This window comes from Prunus persica, chromosome G6 (genome assembly GCF_000346465.2).
Source record: "Prunus persica cultivar Lovell chromosome G6, Prunus_persica_NCBIv2, whole genome shotgun sequence".
NCBI classification, from domain to species: domain Eukaryota; kingdom Viridiplantae; phylum Streptophyta; class Magnoliopsida; order Rosales; family Rosaceae; genus Prunus; species Prunus persica.
Window position 1 is genome coordinate 19,500,081 of NC_034014.1, and position 19,326 is coordinate 19,519,406.

Genomic DNA, 19,326 nt, shown 5'->3' on the forward strand with positions numbered 1-19,326 from the left:
CTTTGATTTTCTTCCCAGCCCCAAATTTCTTGTCAATTAATAAAATTTTGCTTGTTGGATTATGCTGGTTGTTTATCCATTGATTTTTTTTATTTTTTCTGGAGATCTCAGTCCGCTTTGATATATTAGGCTCCCAAAAAAGAATGGCCTCTCTATTTCTTCATCAACCAAGCATGACTTAGCTAGGTATATGAAATCGAAACCTATATGAGGAGCGATCTTCAGTGCAACCCAAAAGGTGATGAAAAGCGATCCATCCTCCTACTAAGGAGACAAACAATGCAAGCGGCCCACCTAGATACCCATCAACCCTCTGCTTCTCTGTTTTGACCAGATTTAGGGTGGAGGAAGGGGGCTGGGGTTTTGGGTTCATGGGTGCTGGGATTGCGGGCTACGGTAGAGGGTGGCTGTGCTTGTGGGATAGGTTTGAGGGTTGGAGCTTGCAGGTGGTAGTCATGGGGGAATGATGGAAGAAGAAATCATCGGGGGAAGAGGGAGAGCGCACAGGAGAGAGAGAGAGAGAGAGAGAGAGAGAGAGAGAGAGAGAGAGAAATTATGAATGTCCCAATTTGCCCTTAATTTTGACAGAAAATTTAACTAAGTTGACGGAAAGACCAATGATGCAACATGAGATCTAATTGAAATATCACCGTAACAATTTAACAATATGAATGATGAAAAGTAAAGTTTGGTCTTAGTCCAGGGATCATTACTACAATTTTTTGAGATTTGTCATTTTTCGTGTTCAAGATTGGTCTAGGGGTGTACAAGATTTAATTCAATCCATCTAAATTAACCAATTCAATCCAATTAAATCCAATTAAATTTCAATCAATTTTGATGATTTGGCGGATTGAATTTGATCCATAATTTTTAAAAAAGACATGATTGGATTGGATGACTGATTTACTTATGAGAATCCAATCCAATATGGTTAGTTTTCAGTTTATTTTGCTCTTGTAGATATTTATAATTAAAAAAGTTATGAATATTTTAAGTCATTTAATGAAATACTATTTAATATATTATATAATCAAAATAATTTTTTATGATATTTCATTTATATTTTACATTTACGTCTATTAATATTTTAATTAGATTAAACTTAAAGATAAATGTTTAATGCCCTTCCATATAGATCGTTGTCGCATGAACTTTGTCAATAAATTACTAGCCTTCCTATTGATCTTGATTAGTTTCAGCTTATTGAGAGTTCTCTTTTCTTTCTATTCTAGACCGGACCCATTTTTAGATCGTCTCCTGAAACACCTGCTTATCCTGCATGTGCTTTCAGAGCCCCCCCACCCATTCAATAACTTGCTTGTGATTGCAGCCATTCTCCCATTTTATTATTGTCCCTTTCCATTAAACCAATCATCCAATCCAATCCAATCTAATTCAATCCAATTCAATATTAATTCGATTGAATCGAATTACATTTAAACATCTAATATGATTGTATTGGATTGAAAAAATCACAATCCAATTTATATTAAATCAGATATGAATGGTCCAATTCAATTCAAATCTAATCCAATTCAATCTAATTCAATCCAATTCGATCCGATCGAATTGCATTTAAACATCTAATATAATTGTATCGAATTGAAAAAATCACAATCCAATTTATATTAAATTCAAAATTGTATTGGTTTCCAAACCAATATATCCCTAAATTGGTCAAAATAAAATATGAAAGGGAAATGGGAAAAAGAGAAGTCCAACATTATCATATATATAATAGAACATAAAACACAACTCCTTTAGCAAAAATACAAAAGAAGATGCACATAAATTATATAAAATAAGTCCATCCATAATCTTTACTCACCGCACTAGCAAGATTTATTGAACAAAGTCCACACAAAACCATAAAAGAAGAAGAAGCATCCAATGAAGGAAAAGATAACAACTCATGGAAGAAAACATTGTGGGATTCAAGCATCTCCATGTCCAACCAGTTCCACAAGAAACTTCTCATAGTCTCCAGAAGTGTCTTTAACAATTGCCTGGTCCAAAGGAACACTGTTCCTGCGATGATATTCTTGTTTAATGCGATGCAAGTCAACCTCCGCCCGGGTGGTGACAACCCTAGTAAGAGCCCCTTCGTCCGTCCCGAGCTTGTTGATAGCCAGGCGCAGAACCTTCTCAAAGTATTTTTCAGGGACGGTCAAGCTTTTAATTGTTTGCCTCAGTAACAGGAGGAACTCATCATCTTTATCAGCCTTCAAATCCTTGTTAATGGCATTGCCAAACTCGTTGTTGTAGTGATTCAAGGTTGCATTCAGCTGTGCTTTACTCCTGGTAGAGAGGATCCTGATGAGCTCCTCATCATTGTAGGCTTTGTCTGAGATTTTCTCATGAAGTATCTTAGCCTCTTTCTTCGCCAAGGGCACGCTGATCTCATCTCCCTCGTATCGGTAAGTGCTCAAAAGAGGAACCAAAAGCTGTGACAGAATCAACAATCAGAGCAAAAGGAAGAAAAAAGAAATTCTAGGCAGCAATGTAGTTGAAGCTGTTTGAACAAATTACTTCCAATTCAATACAAGAAATTGGATACAATAGAAGATCAAGACGATACGGTTTCAACTAGCCAACTTGACATTTGAGAGCACAATCAGATTAAGAATGAGTTTGGAGGTTGAAGGTTTGTACCTTGCGCAAGTCTCCAGATGTATGGTATGCCACATCTTCTTCAAGGGATTTCTTGAAACGCGCATGATACGCCTGCTTTACCAGCAACAGGTCATGGGAAGACCTAGTAGTAGCTATTTCCAAGAGCACTTTGTTGCTTGAAGTGAACCTCTTTGTAGCTTCATTAGCCAAAAATGCATCACGCTCAGCAGGGACCAGTGTCCACAGCAGCACAGCCCTCTGGTTATGCAGCAAAATAGGAAATTCAAGCAGTAAACCTTTGAAAACAAAATTAAAAGTAAAACCAGTATTCAACTGAGAGATATAATGCATCCAAATCTGACCTCAAATTCACTTGAGAGCTCTTTGTCCAGTGACTTAAGAAGCTCTTCCCCATAAGTTTCTGCATATGCCTGCTGAATTAATTTTCTCTGAGCTGCATTCCTGTGAGTCAATATCGAAATGATCAACGCCTCATTTGTCCCCCATCCTGCACACAGATAACGAAAATCAAGTTGATGATTCAGAATACAACCATAAAAGTGCCTTGATAATTCAACAAATCTTCAACCTCTATCCCTAATTAATATGAGCAGTTTTGTTTAAATGCCTCAATGTGCAGCTAGATGCCAAGTATTCAAATTGGTCTATGACATCAAGCATCAGTTTTCTTCATCATCTTCTATTCTCCCAACTCTGTTTTCATTGATGATCCCTTTCAAGTAAATGGAGTTTTATGCAAATCCCATATAAAAGAAAGCATGAACTAGTCAAGATTAAAATAAACAAAAATATTGGTTAAAGAATTTTAAAAAAGTTGTAGATCTAATACTCTGACCCAACAAAAATTATCCCAAGAAATTTAAAATCAAAGAGAGAGAAACAAATACTTACAAAGAACCCAGAAAACAGATACAAAGTAAGAGAACATGAAAGCAGATCAAACTTTAGATGATCAACCATATCAGATTATAAGAAAGACATCAAATACTTGCTAGTCAATAGTAAACCTCAAACTGGCTCAACAAGATAATCATTAAAAAGATCTAGATCTAAAGATTGGTTCAACAAAACTGATGCTAACTTACTAATGGAAAGAAAAGATCACAGAGAAAGAAACACATCCCGATCATTATCACATTAACATAAGAACCCATAAAACACATATTTACAAAGTAGAACAATATGGAAGCAGATGGATCAAACCAACTTTAGTCTTTAGAAGATCAACCACATCAGCAACAAAGTCATGTCAAACACCAAATGATCAAATTTCATTTGCTCCAAAGAAAACACCAAAAAGATGTGATCAGTAAAATTAATTTAGTCTGAGTCTAAGAAGATGCGATCAGTAAAAGACCTTCAAAAGCTTTGCGGAGTTGTTCAGCATCTTCCACTGGAGAAGGAACCACATCTGGTACTCTGAGAGTCGCCATTCTCTCTCTATCTGTCTCTCTGTCTCTTAATTGTGTGTATGTAAGAAGAGTAAGAGGGCAATGATAAGAGAGTGCGGAGCCTGGTCCTTATATAGAATTCAATTGACATGAAATCTCCATTTTATTACCATCGTATAAGTTGTAACGGTGGTTTCTTTTACAACTCAAGTGGATAAGAGTATTTATTCGTGATAAGTTTGATATTTCAATATCGATTGTATAAAAATAAAAATAAAAATAAAAAATGAAAAAATGAAAAGTAAAAAGAAGAATATCGTCAAAGTGCCGCCCATAATTGTTTGTCTTTTAATTATTAAGGCAATGATGATGTTTGGTAGTGGTAGTGGCAGTGACAGGGATAATGTACACGTACACTATTCAGTCCAAATGCAATACAATTTACAATGTGCTACCTCAGTTCATGTTGTCACTATCCCAGGAGCTACACGTACTGTTTTCCTAAATTTTGAGGCAATCTTCCTGTCCTGGCGCAGTGTAATGTAATGTGGCAAAATTTATGGCTGAGGACTGAGCTGTAAAAGTAGGAGAGGGGATTGAAATGAAAGTGAAAAAGTAAAAAAGATAAAAAGCGCAAAGGATGTTCATGGTTTTATCCAATCCTCCCAAACGGAGTGATTCAATTTTAAATCCGCGCAATGGTAACTATTCTTTAGCCTTTTGGCATGACAATATACATCTAATTCTCTCTTTGTCTTTTTCACATAACACAATTATGCACCGTATATCCATCCATCTCCCTTTTTTGGGCTCCACGTTTTCTTTTGCCTACTGCCGCGTAGCAGTAGCTGTCTACCACGTGTTCACTCAACGAAACGCCGCGTTTGTAAGCGGAAAAAAAAAAAACAGAAGGAAAAATTGAACAAACCAAGAACGACTTCACTGGGGATCGAACCCAGAATCTCTGGTTCCGTAGACCAGCGCCTTATCCATTGGGCCATGAAGTCCTTGTTGTTGTTGAAAAGTCTCACCTTCTATAAATATCTAAAAATAATGTTTTTTTTTATAATTCAAAACCATCACTTCACCTCTATCGACTCACCGAGTTTGCCGAGTTAGGAGGCTCACCAAATGCTAAAACCTTGTTGCTTTTGCAATAAGATTGTAGTTGAAGTGATTAAAATTATTTAGCCTGCATCTCGGGTCTTTTCCCCAATATGGTTTTGGAAATTTTTATTTTTTTTATTTTTTTTTGGTAACTGCTAAAACTTGGTGCTAACAAACTGCTAGGTGACCCCTGACCAGTGAGCCCAACAAAGTTTGAAAAGAAAATAGCTTTGACCTCACTCTTTCTTCTATCTTTTATTAATCCAAAAACCCTCTCTCTTTCATAGAAAGCTTCCTTTCTTTTTTTGGCTGAGACTTCGACGAACTGGCCGGAGAAGAAAGAGAACGTTTGATTTGGTTTTATAAAAGCCAAAACAACAAAAACAATAAAGTGGGAATATTTAGTTAGAATCAATCAATCAAGTCCAGAGAAAATGAGCTGAAGGGTTGGGTTGGGACGACTCATGAGTGGTGGGAAATTGGGATTTGATCTTGATTGGTGATACATAGAGTGCAAATTTGGAAATGGGTAGGCCACGGTCTTTTCGGAGCAAGGCAGTCCACTTTGTATCTGATCTCACCACTGTCTTGCTCAATCCCATTTCTGACAAACCCTCCAAAACCTCTTCTCCTCCTCCTCATGCTGTAAGTTTTTCCTGTCTATTTATTCTTTATTCTTTATGGTTCTGTCTTGAAATGCTTTCTGGGTTATTTTGTTTATTGGTTTTTGTTTTACGATGTAATTGGTCTGGTGTTTCTTTAAGTTCTGGTAATTAGTATTCTGTTCATTGGGTGCAAACCCAATTCATGCTGTATGTCTGTCCTTAGCTTAGTATATGGGTTTTCCTGGATTTTTTTATGTTCTGGAGCTATATGTGCTTATTCAGGGAGTTCTACTCTTGGAGTTTTTTTTGTGGGAACTTTTTATTTTTTATCGGATTTTGCTTTGATTGAATTTTGCACTTAGAACTGAAATTCATTACTAATGATTAGAACTTTTAGATACATGAAAATTTTAGTTCAGTTTTTAATTAGGATCACTAATTGGCTTTTGTGTTCCTATATTTGTCATTCAGTTTGGAATAATATGGAGGCAGTTTATTATTTATTGGAAAACATCAGGTTGTGAGTTTGCATAACTAATATAGATGAATATATTTTTTGTTCACATCTATTGAACTAGATCATGTTAGATTTAGATTTTACAAGAAGTTCTCCGAGCCCTGACTATGTAATTCTCGTTTCCACAGGAAGATGAGGATGAGTCCAAAGGAAGTCAAAATGAATCAAGTAGTGAAGAGAGTCCCGTTAATGTAGTTGATGGGCCTGACACTTCATCCTTTAGTGCATTCCTCTACTCTCTATTGTCATCAGAGTCTGAAGATACTAATACAAATGCAGATGAGAAAATTGATAATGAAATGGATAGGAGTAACCCATCATCTGATTCTGCAATCAAAGGAAATGGTGGAAAGAGAAGTTTACTTTCTAAGGGGAAACAGTCACTTAGTAAAGTTATCTATCAAGCTGCGAGATTTGGTGGATATCGGAGTCAAGAACGCAAGGGTAACCCTGACGTGAAAGTTGATGATAGGAATGACTTGGAATTTACTGGAGTTGAGATGAGGCATATGCAGAAAGCCGAAAAGCCTATGGCTTTGGTTGATCTCCCAGACATCTCTGAACCTTCTTTACTTCTTACAGAAATAACTAGAACTGCTCTTTATGCTTCAATGCCAGCACTTGTTCAAGGACGGAAATGGTTGTTACTGTATAGGTGCAGACGCATGAATTTTCATTTGCACAATTACAATTAGATCTTTTGAAAGTTCTAATTAATCTTTACTACACGATTATTTTACCATCCAATGTATTCCTTGTGTCTGGCAGTACATGGAGGCATGGCATATCATTGTCAAGCCTATACAGAAGAAGCGTGCTTTGGCCTGGCCCCAGTTTGCTGGTAATTGTTAACCAGACTATTAGCACCAATGATTTCAACTAATGGTCAGGTCAACCTTTTAGATTAACTTATATGATATAAATCATCTAATAAGCAAGAGGATGTGACACAAAGCAAACAATTAGTAACTAAAATCCTTGAGTTCCGTTGTTTTGAAAAGTGTATCAAATAATTTCCTTTATTTATTTATTTATTTTTTTTGCATTGTGTCGTTAACTGATTATCAAATTCTTAGACTTGTTATGCTTTAGTTTATACAGAAGCATATAATCCAAAATAATTTTTTTTACTTATTTTAAATATTTGTTCAGGTTGTTGGAGACCGTAAAGGTGCAGTTTTTGGTGGCTTGGTGGAGGCCCCTCTAAGACCAACCAACAAGAAGTATCAGGTCCTGCTGAAACTCATACTGGCTTTCAGTTCATCCACAATTATTTCCTTCTATGTATGTTGTATTCATGCCAACTTTTTAAACAGGGAACAAATGATACATTTGTTTTCACAACTACACCTGGAAATCCTGTTATATTTCGCCCTACAGGTACTAATTTATCCTTTTTGCTTCCAGTTTCTGAACTTATGTAGGTGGTAGGCTTGGTCTTTTTCATGCCTTAAAAAATGGTTTTGATATTTATAAAAGATAGAGAAATAAACTCAATACTTTTTGCTTGCAGTAAATATTCTTGGAGGGAGTAATTGAAAAATGTCATCTGGTTAAATGTATTAAAAATATGTATTTCCCACCTCCATATTGTTTGGAAATTAGGGTAAAATTTATTGTTAGTACTTCAGCTTTGATTAGAGTAAAGGAGGTGTTCCTGTGAAGTAGTAGTAGAGCATTTTGAACGAATGCAATCTTCATGAAACATCTATCAGGTTAAGATTTGCATTACATCGTAATAAATGTACTATAAAATTTTCATTTTATTGCTTTCATTCTTCTGATGTAGCAGTTGTATTGTGTGATTGCTTTCTTTAACTATGGTATTCTTAGTTTTATGCATTATATCTGGTCCAGATCCTAATGGATGGCCAATAATGATCTGACACTTTGGTTCTAAAAGCAGCTGCACGTAACCCATTGTACAGAACATGCTAAAGGCTAAGTTTCCAACTATACCATTTCAAATACCACATGATGCTTGTCTTCTTTCTGTTGGGGGGGACTTGAATATGCATTTGAATTATGCATATGGTAAATATTATGTTTTCTTGACTTTTTTAAAAATACCTGGAAGATACTTAACTAAATATTCTGGAATTAAGCAGGTGCAAATCGCTATTTCACATTGTGCTCCACTGACTTTTTAGCAATTGGTGGTGGTGGTCATTTTGCACTCTATTTGGACAGTGATCTGTGAGAATTTTGCCTCTTAATTTTTTGTAAAAAATATATTTTTTCCTTAGATATTTTATATTCAGCGAGCCCTCAGTTAAAAGAGGGAAATTTGTATGCATTTGTAACCTTGTTCAATGTTTGTTATATGGTCTATAAGATTGAGTGGATCAAGTTCATTCTCGGAAACCTATGGGAATCCTTGTCTTGCACACTCAGAAGACTTTGAGGTGAAAGAAGTTGAGGTGTGCTCTCTCTCTCTCTCTCTCTCTCTCTCTCTCTCTCACATGCGCACGTATGCTCATCTACACACACATATATGCCCATGCACATGGTCCCTCGGGTACATAATTTTCACAAGGACTTCTCACTGTTTCCAAATGAAAAGAGATGAAATGTGACGAATATTTTTGTGCAATGCAGCTGTGGGGCTTTGTATATGCTACTAAGTATGAGGAAGTACTTGCTCTAAGCCGTATGGAGGCACCTGGGATTTGCCGATGGTGAATGCTTTATTTGGACCGAATTTTTCTATGGTGGTTAGCATCATCACCTTAGCTGAGGCTAAATGTTGTAGCTGGTTTTTTGTATTTGCGACTGATGTCTAGTCTTTTGTATTTGCGAACCAATTTCCTATTACGTTTGTATAGACAGGTCCCTCAATGTACATAATCAACACCTAAGCATTGTACAACCTTTTTGATTAGATAGTGATTGTAAATACCAAATACTGTACTGGTTGGTAATAAATGTGTACAAGAAGATGCACTCTTGGATCATGTTTGCGTATAATTCGCGCCAATTAGCATTCTAGACTCTGCTGACGAGTAGCTTATCATGCCAGCGGCCGTTAGACTGGAGAATCATGTGACTTTGGACGTAAAAGTATAAGTGAGAAATAGAAAGTGTTTCTAATGCCAAGAGTCTAGGGATTGAATCTCATGTTACGGATACTCCCTTTTTTTTTTTTTTTTTTTTTAATCTTTGGTTTATCTTTTTGTTGGTTAAGGATTTCCTACTACTTCAAGGATGTTTCCTCTTAGTTTTCAATGAATTTTTTACTCCTTTTTTTTAATTATTTCTTACTTCCTTAATTGTTGGTCAGTTATAACTTTTTTTAATGTCAAAAAACAAAACTTACGAGGAACCTCCAAAAACCCCTTGCTATAGACATGTAGATCCAAAAACATAAACACTAACAATAGTACTGGAATACACATCTGAAAAACGAATGCCAAAATATACGATCTTATAGAATTAGACTTAAAAGATATAACTATTTAACAAGAAAATTGAACTAATCCGCATGTATGAAAAGAGACCGCACCAGTTAACTAGTTAATCTGTAATCTACAAAAGAAGCCTGAGAAAGGACAGGAATGACACTGATGGGAAATGAACTACATACCAACACCACCCAAGAAAAGTAAAAATTAACAATGCCTTATAGCTAAAGATGTTAACTAGAACAAAGTCTGGTCGTGTGTTCAAGTGCGGCGTAACAAACTTGATAGAGTTCGATTCAAACAACTGCAGCAGCTTTCTCTCCAACCCCTTGTAATTTTTTAGGAGAGCCACTCAGCGAACTTTTATTCTTTGCATCCACTGCTTCTTCATATGCAGCTGAATGAATACCAAGTGCAGCACGGCCAGATGGATCGAGATTTTTCGACCATGCTGCATCCCATTCCACAGCTTTTGCTGTACTACATGCCACACTTGGGCCGCCTGGAACTGTTGATCTAGCAGCATTCTGTTCAGAAATGGCAAATTGATCATACTCACGTAAATAAACAATGTTCCATTTTAATCAAGTTAGATTTATAAAACATGAGAGCAAAGAAAGTGGCATGCCCATCATGGTTTCATCGGATACTATTCGCCTTCTTAGTACTAGAAAAGAGCATGTAGAGAAATCATTCGCCTACTCCATGATAAATAAAGAAATGCAAGAAAGCTAAAATGATAATGTGAGTGAATATATTTCTTTCATGTAGCCAGGTCCCCTTCCTTCGCTTCTTGTAGAACTTGTATCTTACCTTTGGAAAGAACTTCTCAAATATAGTCCTATAGTAGTATGCTTCTTTTGTGGTAGGCGTATTTTCAGGGTAAATGAAACTAGCATGCGTCAGCATGGCATCTGTTACCTGTTCAGATACAGGCAAACAAAGATAATTAATTATATGCAGATAAAGAAGTATCTCTAATGTTTGATGCCATGGGTTGTTGAACAAAGTACAGTTAGAACTCTAAACCGAATTATTGCAACACGAAATAAGCCAGAAATAAATTAATTTTCTCTTGCAAGAGGTTTGACATGTTATGTTGTCAAACTATCAATTTGAAACGCACATTCGGATAGGAGCTGCCTAATCAATAGTCCAAATTGACAGTATGGTAACATAACATGGCACACTCTCTAGCAAGAGAACATTTCCCTCCAAAATCATTACTCTGAGCTAAGGTGATGCATACTTGTTTGTTTGCATGATCTTTCAAGCCATCAATCCAGCTGTAACCAACACCATCACTAAACTGTTCCTTCTGCCTGTACAATATGTGCTATAACCCAAAAAATACAAGGTAAAATTAAAGTTAGGTATATGTTGCACAAATAGGGCATGGAACTCCACACTGCAGACTGTGAGAGGCCACTCGACTGACATTACATAGCCAAGCACCAGGCCTCTCGCTATCTGCACTGGAAGATTTCCAAATTGTGTATGCAAGTTGAATACACGACACCTTACTGAAACTCTTCCAAGAAAAAAAGTAACAAAATATGCAAAACGATAACCATGTAAGGCATAAAAGCAAAAAAGTTACAAACCTTTGGCAAATATGGCTTCTGAACATCATCAAATGCATTGCGTAAGACCCACTTCTCAATTCTCCCAAGATCAGGCCTGATCTGCAGTTACAAATGCAAGTGCTTAGATGTAGGAACTCAATAAGAACTTTTAGTTTGATATGATAAATTGGCAAAAGCTAAAATAACAACCAACACAATCCCAATAATTTCATAGCAGTAACTCTCTGATCTTATAATCCAAAACACTGGCCAGAGATCATCCAAAATCTGTGTTACATACACTGAAACAAATAACGAACATCAAGATGCCTGTCTCACCTAAGAATGAAAATAAAATGGGTGAATAAATGACAGAACACCCATAATACAAATGCAAAGGTCATGGCGCTTAAGAAATAAATATGAAGAGGGAAAACAAGGACCTGTACTGTGTTGGGAAAATTGATGTGTATTTTATTAATACTATGAAAAAAAACCCAGGTAGTAGCTCATTTCCTTGAGCCATGACACTGAATTTTATGGATGGGCAGCAGTATGCCAAAGACCTCCAATTATATGCATATAAAATTAGGGAATAGAGGGGAAACACCAACATTAATAAGTGCTATACCATTTTCCATTCTGGATCAATGGCCATGGCAATATTGATGAATTCTTTATCTAAAAAGGGCACTCGAGCCTCAACACCCCAAGCTGACGTTGATTTGTTGGCCCTCAGACAGTCATAAAGATGAAGAGCTTTAATCTGTTGAGTAGTCACAATAGTTAAATACGAAAAATAAAAATAAAAACAAGTCATAATTGCTGCAAACGAGTAAAACAAAAATCCAGCAATATTGAAAGTACATTACCATTTCCCTCAAATAAAACAGAAAAGAAACAGCCAGAGGGAGAGGGAGAGAGTTTTTAGGGGTACCTTCTGACATGTTTCTTGGTGAAATTCCTCCTTGTTTGGTGCCTTGTGAAAATACAAGTAACCTCCAAAAATTTCATCTGAACCTTCCCCAGAAAGAACCATTTTCACTCCCAAAGATTTAATTTTCCGAGACATAAGAAACATGGGTGTACTAGCTCTGATAGTCGTCACATCATATGTTTCAATATGGTAAATAACTTCCTCAAGAGCATCTATTCCTTCCTGAAACATTAAAGAAAAGAAACAAATTATCAGTATGATTCTTGGGATGAATGTAGATCTTTGTTTCTGTCCTGGGATTACTAATGTATGACAATGTTTCCTCGAGTCCATTGATGTTGAAATCAAAAAATAGAAGAAAAGCAAGAGAAAGACAGGAGTTTATGGAAGAAGTAGAATGAGGGGATAGACGAGGTAAATGCAATTGTGTTTATAATCAATACACCAGAAGTGTGAAGCCTATTACAAGCAATCCTAAATCATTAAATACCTAAAGATAATAAAATTTTGGAACAGTAATTAAACACAGTGCTATTCCTCAATTTTAATAATTAAAGACTAAATAGATTACATGATTTTTAAATGTAAGAAATAAACCTAATATATACCCTTGAGCCTAAGTACGAAAGTTCCTCTCTTGCATCCTTCAATTACCTGTACAGTAAAGTGAAACTCATGATGACGAGTCCCAAGATAATCTGCAACTTCTCTTGCTGCTTTCAAATCTGGAGAGCTCTGAAGATTGAAAATGTATCATTTGAATGTAGAGAAAAAATTTCAGAAAAGATAAAATCCAGTAAAAGATTGATTCCAGGAAAACACATCAAAAGCTGTCCGTTGCCAAAATTTGCATCAGAAAGGTCATTGAACATCTATAACAAAGACATTCATTTATTTATTTAAACTTGTCACGTTCTCTGCCTTCATCACACAGGGTGTACAACTTTTTACCAGTGACATTTTGATGTCATTTGGCATAAGCAACAGAAGAAGCCCACCCGTGTATGATTCTTTGACTAGAAGGTGTAATATATACTTGTTCAAACAGGAAATCCATGTCTACAAGTTTACAAACCGATAGAAAACAAATTGGCAACCTGAGGTTCAAGAACTATGTTAATAGACATCTCTTGTTCACAAAGTGAGGACATGTTGTAGTTGGCATCATCCAAACAAGCACTATTAAAGAAAAACAGAAAGGGGGAGGAGGACTTGCAAAGCATCACAATTGGCTATCTAAACAAGATATTAGCACTACATTGAGTAAGCACTAAGTTTGGCTATCTAAAGAGAGACAAGTGTTTCGACCTCCAAGCCAATGCAAAAGGTGTGTAACTGTGATCCCCACTGACATGCAGCTTCTGATTCGGCTAAATAGCGACAAGCCACAGCAGCAACAAGTGATGAGTCCAGTCCTCCAGACAAAAGAACACCGAATGGTACATCTGTCATAAGTCTCTTAAACACAGCCTGCATGATGTCAAGAAAAAATAAATAACGGATATGAAGTTAGAAATTCTAAACATTAAATGTGCTATAAGAGTGTGATTCAGAGGTCACTTTGTCCTACAACCTGGTTGTTGAATCCATATGAACAAATCACATATCTGAATGCCATTCCTAGCCTTAAATTTTAATTTGAGACTAATGCTGGCATCTTTTTCATTATAAATACTTGCACATCAGTATATGACAAAAATTTCTATAACTGAAACAGACAAAATACAAACAAAAAATTAATAAAAAAGAAGGGAAGAGAAGAGGGGGGGTAATGTCTTCCGGTCAAATCATTTATATGTTAGTCTCATTATTTTTAAAAATAAGAAAATCATATTTCTATTTTCAGCTAGCTGACCAACGACACAGTTTCTCTTGTATGGGACAATTAGGCTGCTAATGCAAATGAAGGATTACCCATTCTATTACATTTTGCACAGAGATTGGACGCAAGTTTAATTTCTGATTCTGATTTCACAGAATCCAGTTGCCAAAGTGGCTAACCATGAAAGGAGGACTAGAAAAAATGTCAAAGGAGCCCAATGTTACCTACCCTTCCTCAATGTTCAAACGCAAACAAGTTCCTCAAGTCAGCACCCAATTGGCAGAGTCACACATCAAGTTAGCAACTCCCCAGACTTAAGATTAGGAATGGGAAAAACTGGCATAAATCAAAATCTCATTTTTTAGACTCATCTCAACCCACCCAGTATTAACATAAACAACCAAATGCACAGTTCTCAAATGACAAAAATGCAAAAATGGAGTTTGATTTATTACAAACTAATTGCTGCTACCTGATTAAAAGTAATAATTAAAACATAAATGCAAACAAGTATAGGTTCAGTGCATACCTTCTCAAAAGCCTTACGTAAAACTATTGGATCATAAGAACTTGATGGTGTCTGTTCCAAAAACCATGGGGGGTTGTACCACCTTCTCAGCCCTCCTGAAGACATATAAGTTTGTGGATAAATAAAATTACAGTGGATACAACATCTAAAAAGTTTAAGGAACACAACTTCATGATTTTTAAATTCAAGTTACACGAATATAAAAAGACAACACTTAGTTTATAAGATCTTAAATTTTGAAGATAATTACTTATCCAAAAGTTTACAAGTTCTTAACTTTCTGAAGGTAATAACTTATCCAAAACAAATATACAAAAAGAAACAATAAAGATAAAGATATGTCAAAACCCTTGTTATTTTTCAAAATACCTTTAGTTGCTGAAGTATAACAGAATCATTTCTTCTCCTTTTTTTCTCTTTTTAAAATGGGAAAAAAGACATTACATGAGGAAGCTGCATGCAGATTTCACATGATTTTTATGAAAATGTTGATGACTAACAAAGCCATTACTTTCATAATTTCATAAATAGAAATCTTTAATGCTAACAAGAGCTCAGCATATACATACCTTGCTTGCTAGAGTAAATATGCCCAGGAGGAAAAGATATGAATCTTTCACAATCATCACTTAAAGCTTTCATTTCTGAAGCAAACCAAATTGATCCTGTAAAGAAATCAGTACTCATTAAATATCTGCCTGTAGAGTACTCAAAGCTTAAACATAATAATGATTGAAAGTTAAATGTTAATGATGAAGGCTTAAATGTGAACTGTGACTGAGAACACAATATAACAAGAAAAACACAAAGACTTTGTCCAATGCAAAGAAAAATATAAAGCAACAGTCAAGCAAATAACATTTTTTCGGTCGGTACAGTTGAGTATATTTGGGTAAATCAAAGCTAATTTGTGTTTGCTTTGAGAAACAAAGCTTTTCTTTTTTTTACAACAGGAGGAACGAAAAATCAAAGCAACAGTCAAAGAAAATTTGGGTAGACTAAACATTAAAGTTAATTTTTGTTTTCTTTTAGAAACTGACATAGTCCATACCATCAAGACCCCAGCCCATGTAAAGTGGGGTGATACCAATTGCATCTCGAGCAGCGATATAACTGTTGTCTTTCGTGTCAAGAAGGACGAAGGAAAACATGCCATCCAACATGTCCACAAACTCTTCCCCATGTTCTTCATACTGTCAAAGATAAATGTTCAAGTGATGCAGGACAACAAGAACATATAGGAAGAAAAAAGAGATCCAGACTCAGACTGGCTTTTGGCATTGCACCAAAGGTGTCCAGTACAAATTAGAAAAATTCCGGCATCACACCAATGGGACCTTGGAATCACTCCAAAGCTTACAAAGTATAGCCCCTTTTGTAGGCTAATTGCTACATGAATCTCAAAAGATCCAATTTAATTCACTTAAGAATTCTAAAGGCATCTTGGGACACTTACTACATCAATCATGTGAGAGAGACTCACAGACAATAAGCCTTCAGAAAATTGCATTTATTACATAGGAAACTAGAAAGACTCTCTTTACTAAAATGTGAACTTTTCTCATGCATCATCATAGCAAAATATAATTAGAATATACAGAAAATACGAACAGACATTCACAATAACTTTTTCTTTCACTATCATTTTAAAACCTTACAAAGTAGCCCTTTTATAGGATAATTGCTAAATGAATATCGAAAGATCCAAAGTAATACACTATGAATTCTGAAGGCATCTTATGACACTTAATACATCAACCATGTCAAAGAGACTCAAAGACAATAAGCCTTCAGAAAATTTGAACTTTGCTCATGCATCATCATGACAAAATATAAAAATAATACAGAAAATGCAAAATATGCAACCATTTTTGTTCTAATTCCGATAAAAAGAAAGTCATTTAAGCATGGATTACCAGATCTCAAGTAAGAGTTCAATTACTTACAAGATGCGCAATCACTTCACAGTCACTGCCAGTTCGGAACTGATGCGACTTCAGCTTTTCTCTCAATTGCTTATGGTTATATATCTCACCATTAACCTAAAGGCACAGCTCCCATAACATTCGAGAAGAAGTTTATGTCAACATAGTTAGATAAAAGCAAAAATATACAACAAAAAAATAAGATCACAAAAATAAAGAACAACCAAAAATTTGAACTGTGAATGGCACGCTAAAAACCACTGAAAGGAAAGCTGTCTTGGGTATTTAAAGTAATCAGTATTTACAAATTTATGGTTGCCCATTCAAGATTGAAATAAAAGGGTTGTGACTAGAACACGTAATACTTTAAATTTCCCTAGACCAACAACCAAAAATATTATAAAAGGGGTTCTGGAACAATCAAACTTATTTTGTGTTTGGTTCTGGAACAGAATGAGAATTTGTAGTTAGGGCTATCTATTACAAGGTCCTTCATTGCAATGTACCAAGGTGCAAATTTCAATCTTTCATCCTATCCAAAAATCCCATTAATTGAATTGCAGTGAAGTTTTATAAAGCAGAATGCGAAGCAAGCTGTATCAATAAGTTCACCGACAACACAATGCTAGAGAGAGAGAGAGAGAGAGAGAGAGAGAGAGAGAGAGAAAGAGAATACAGTGACAATAACAGTCTTGTCTTCGTTGTAAAGTGGCTGATCTCCTGAAGCAGGGTCTACAATAGCCAATCGTTGATGAGCCAGATAGCAATTTCCATGGCAGTGCAACCCGCTCCAATCAGGCCCTCGATGCCTCAACCTAAACACAACGCATGCAAACAATTCTCACGCTGAAAAAAAGAAGAAAAAAAAAAAACCAACATCTAAAACGAAAATGCACAGATAATTGAGAAAATATAATCATAAAAATGAATGAAAAAATTAAAATTAAAACCAACAAAAAGAAATGCTGTGCCTGCGCGAGAGCTCGATGATGCGGGAGCGCTTGGCCTGAGAGTTATCAATGCAGCCAAACACTGCGAGAATCCCACACATGGCGTCGTCGTCGTCGTCGATGGAGTGAAGAAGGAAGAGGAAAGAAAATGGAAAGGCAGAGTGTGAAAGTGGAGGCTGCGGAGAGAAAGTTGGACTGGCGTGATCTTATGAAGTACTGGAACTTTGATCACGGCCGTTGATTCTGACGAGCTGACTGACAGACACTGCACAACTGTCCTATCTAAGATTCTAGTGCAGTCTGATAAAATAAAATAAAATAAAAAGAAAGATTCTAGTGCAGTCAGATTCTTTCTCTGTTAAAACGTGGTTAGAAATTTGCTGACGGCAGATTCAAATTCTTTGGCGTTCATTTGTTCATTAGATTCTAGTTTCCCTTCGGTAACGTTTTCAAGGCTTCGGTTTTATTTTTTTTAATCAAAAAACACATTTGGTATTTCGTTTTCATTTTCACTGAAATTATTTTCTGAAAACAAATTCAATTTCATGTACAAAAACTGAAAACATCAAATTATTGTTTTCATTTTTCTACCCAATGTATTGGTTTTGATTGCTTTAATTTTTTTTTGGTTGGTCTGATTTTTTTTTCTTTTTCATTTTTTTCCATTTGTGTGTTTTTTTTTTCAATTTTTCAGTTTTTTCGTTCCACTTCATTGTTGTATATTAATTTTATAATAAAACCATCATATTTATTTTAAACTAAATATAATATTATTTTATTATATAGGCTTTTCTAAAATTAGAATTTTTATTATTTTTTTAATTATACATTATTATTCTCTAAGTATACATTTTTCATTGTTTGTAATAATTTTAGCCTTTAAAATATCAGAATTTTAAATAATAAAAAATAGGACAGAAATTAGCAAAAATTATACTTGAAAAATAACTCACAAATTATTATTTTATGAATCTGTTTTTCAATTAATCTACCAAACGCATTTTCGAATTCTGAAAATGCAAATTCATTTTCTAGTTTTCATTCTCATAAAATATTTTCAGAAAACATTCTCTGAAAACATTACCGAACGAGATGATTAGATGCGAAATGCTATATTTTACTACATTAGAAATACGAAGAGTTTATGTCACCTGAACTTATACACCATCTTCATTTTATTATCTTTAAAAAAATTAAGGGAGATGTCTTCTCAAAGTGACCTCAACGTGATAAGTTTGGTGTGAATAGAAAACTCTTTCTTATTTTTTACACAATAGAAAGACTTTTTTTTAATGCTGCTAAATGAACCCTAAATCTAACTAGGTTTCTCTATTTTTTGACATAATAATGCACATGATAGTAGTAATAATAATAAGGAAAATTAGGTATATGAAATAAAATTACAAAAAAAAATTGAGCATAGCATGTGGACCCTAATAAAGAAAAGTTTAACCATCAAATGCTTTCTTTTATGAGGAATGCTGGTTACCTTTTTGTTTGTACTTTGTTCTTTATTTTGCTCATTCCACTCAAAATTGTTCATTCTCTAAGTCACTTTTTAAATATCATATTTACAAAATAAAAATAAACCAAATCGAGAATCATCGAGCTATCTAGATATAATAAAATAAATAGAAAAATTAGTGTTTTAATTAAACATTGAATGTCAATAATAAAATAAATAGAAAAACTAGTGTTTTAATTAAACATTGAATGTCAAAAATTGAAGGTAAAATTAGTTCCAATTCCAACCTAAGTGCCAAAGTCAAGTTGAATTTAGCATATTGCTGCTCAGCGACATATTTTACATATTCAATAGTAACCATCATTTAGCAAAGGGTTCATAGTCCAAGTGATTAATAAAATTTACCTTCGCACCCGATGTCCTATATTCTATTCCACCCTTCCCTAATATTGCTTTTATTAAATAAAAAATTGCA

At 35.0% G+C, this 19,326-nt stretch overlaps 3 protein-coding genes and 1 non-coding gene across 4 annotated transcripts; 1 reads left to right on the plus strand and 3 right to left on the minus strand.

Moving 5' to 3' along the window:
• LOC18775159 (annexin D2) lies at positions 1,705-4,202 on the minus strand. Its single transcript, XM_007205530.2, has 4 exons — positions 3,995-4,202; positions 2,979-3,124; positions 2,656-2,874; positions 1,705-2,447 (listed from the first exon to the last, which is right to left on the minus strand). The coding sequence occupies exons 1-4, from the start codon at positions 4,068-4,070 to the stop codon at positions 1,938-1,940; spliced, it is 951 nt and encodes a 316-aa protein (XP_007205592.1). The 5' UTR covers positions 4,071-4,202; the 3' UTR covers positions 1,705-1,937.
• On the minus strand, positions 4,963-5,035 carry TRNAR-ACG. Its single transcript has one exon. It is a non-coding gene; the product is annotated as a tRNA-Arg (tRNA).
• On the plus strand, positions 5,238-9,221 carry LOC18772550 (TLD domain-containing protein 2). The gene is made up of 8 exons (XM_007205574.2): positions 5,238-5,780; positions 6,386-6,912; positions 7,026-7,098; positions 7,410-7,487; positions 7,574-7,637; positions 8,366-8,453; positions 8,593-8,677; positions 8,856-9,221. Exons 1-8 carry the CDS (start codon positions 5,661-5,663, stop codon positions 8,937-8,939), a joined length of 1,119 nt encoding a protein of 372 aa, XP_007205636.2. The 5' UTR covers positions 5,238-5,660; the 3' UTR covers positions 8,940-9,221.
• Positions 9,654-17,636, minus strand: LOC18772592 (asparagine synthetase [glutamine-hydrolyzing] 2). The gene is made up of 14 exons (XM_020565955.1): positions 17,408-17,636; positions 17,113-17,251; positions 16,458-16,553; positions 15,563-15,704; positions 15,081-15,176; positions 14,512-14,606; positions 13,469-13,630; positions 12,815-12,895; positions 12,161-12,382; positions 11,855-11,989; positions 11,263-11,343; positions 10,908-10,994; positions 10,472-10,579; positions 9,654-10,185 (listed from the first exon to the last, which is right to left on the minus strand). Exons 1-14 carry the CDS (start codon positions 17,485-17,487, stop codon positions 9,955-9,957), a joined length of 1,755 nt encoding a protein of 584 aa, XP_020421544.1. The 5' UTR covers positions 17,488-17,636; the 3' UTR covers positions 9,654-9,954.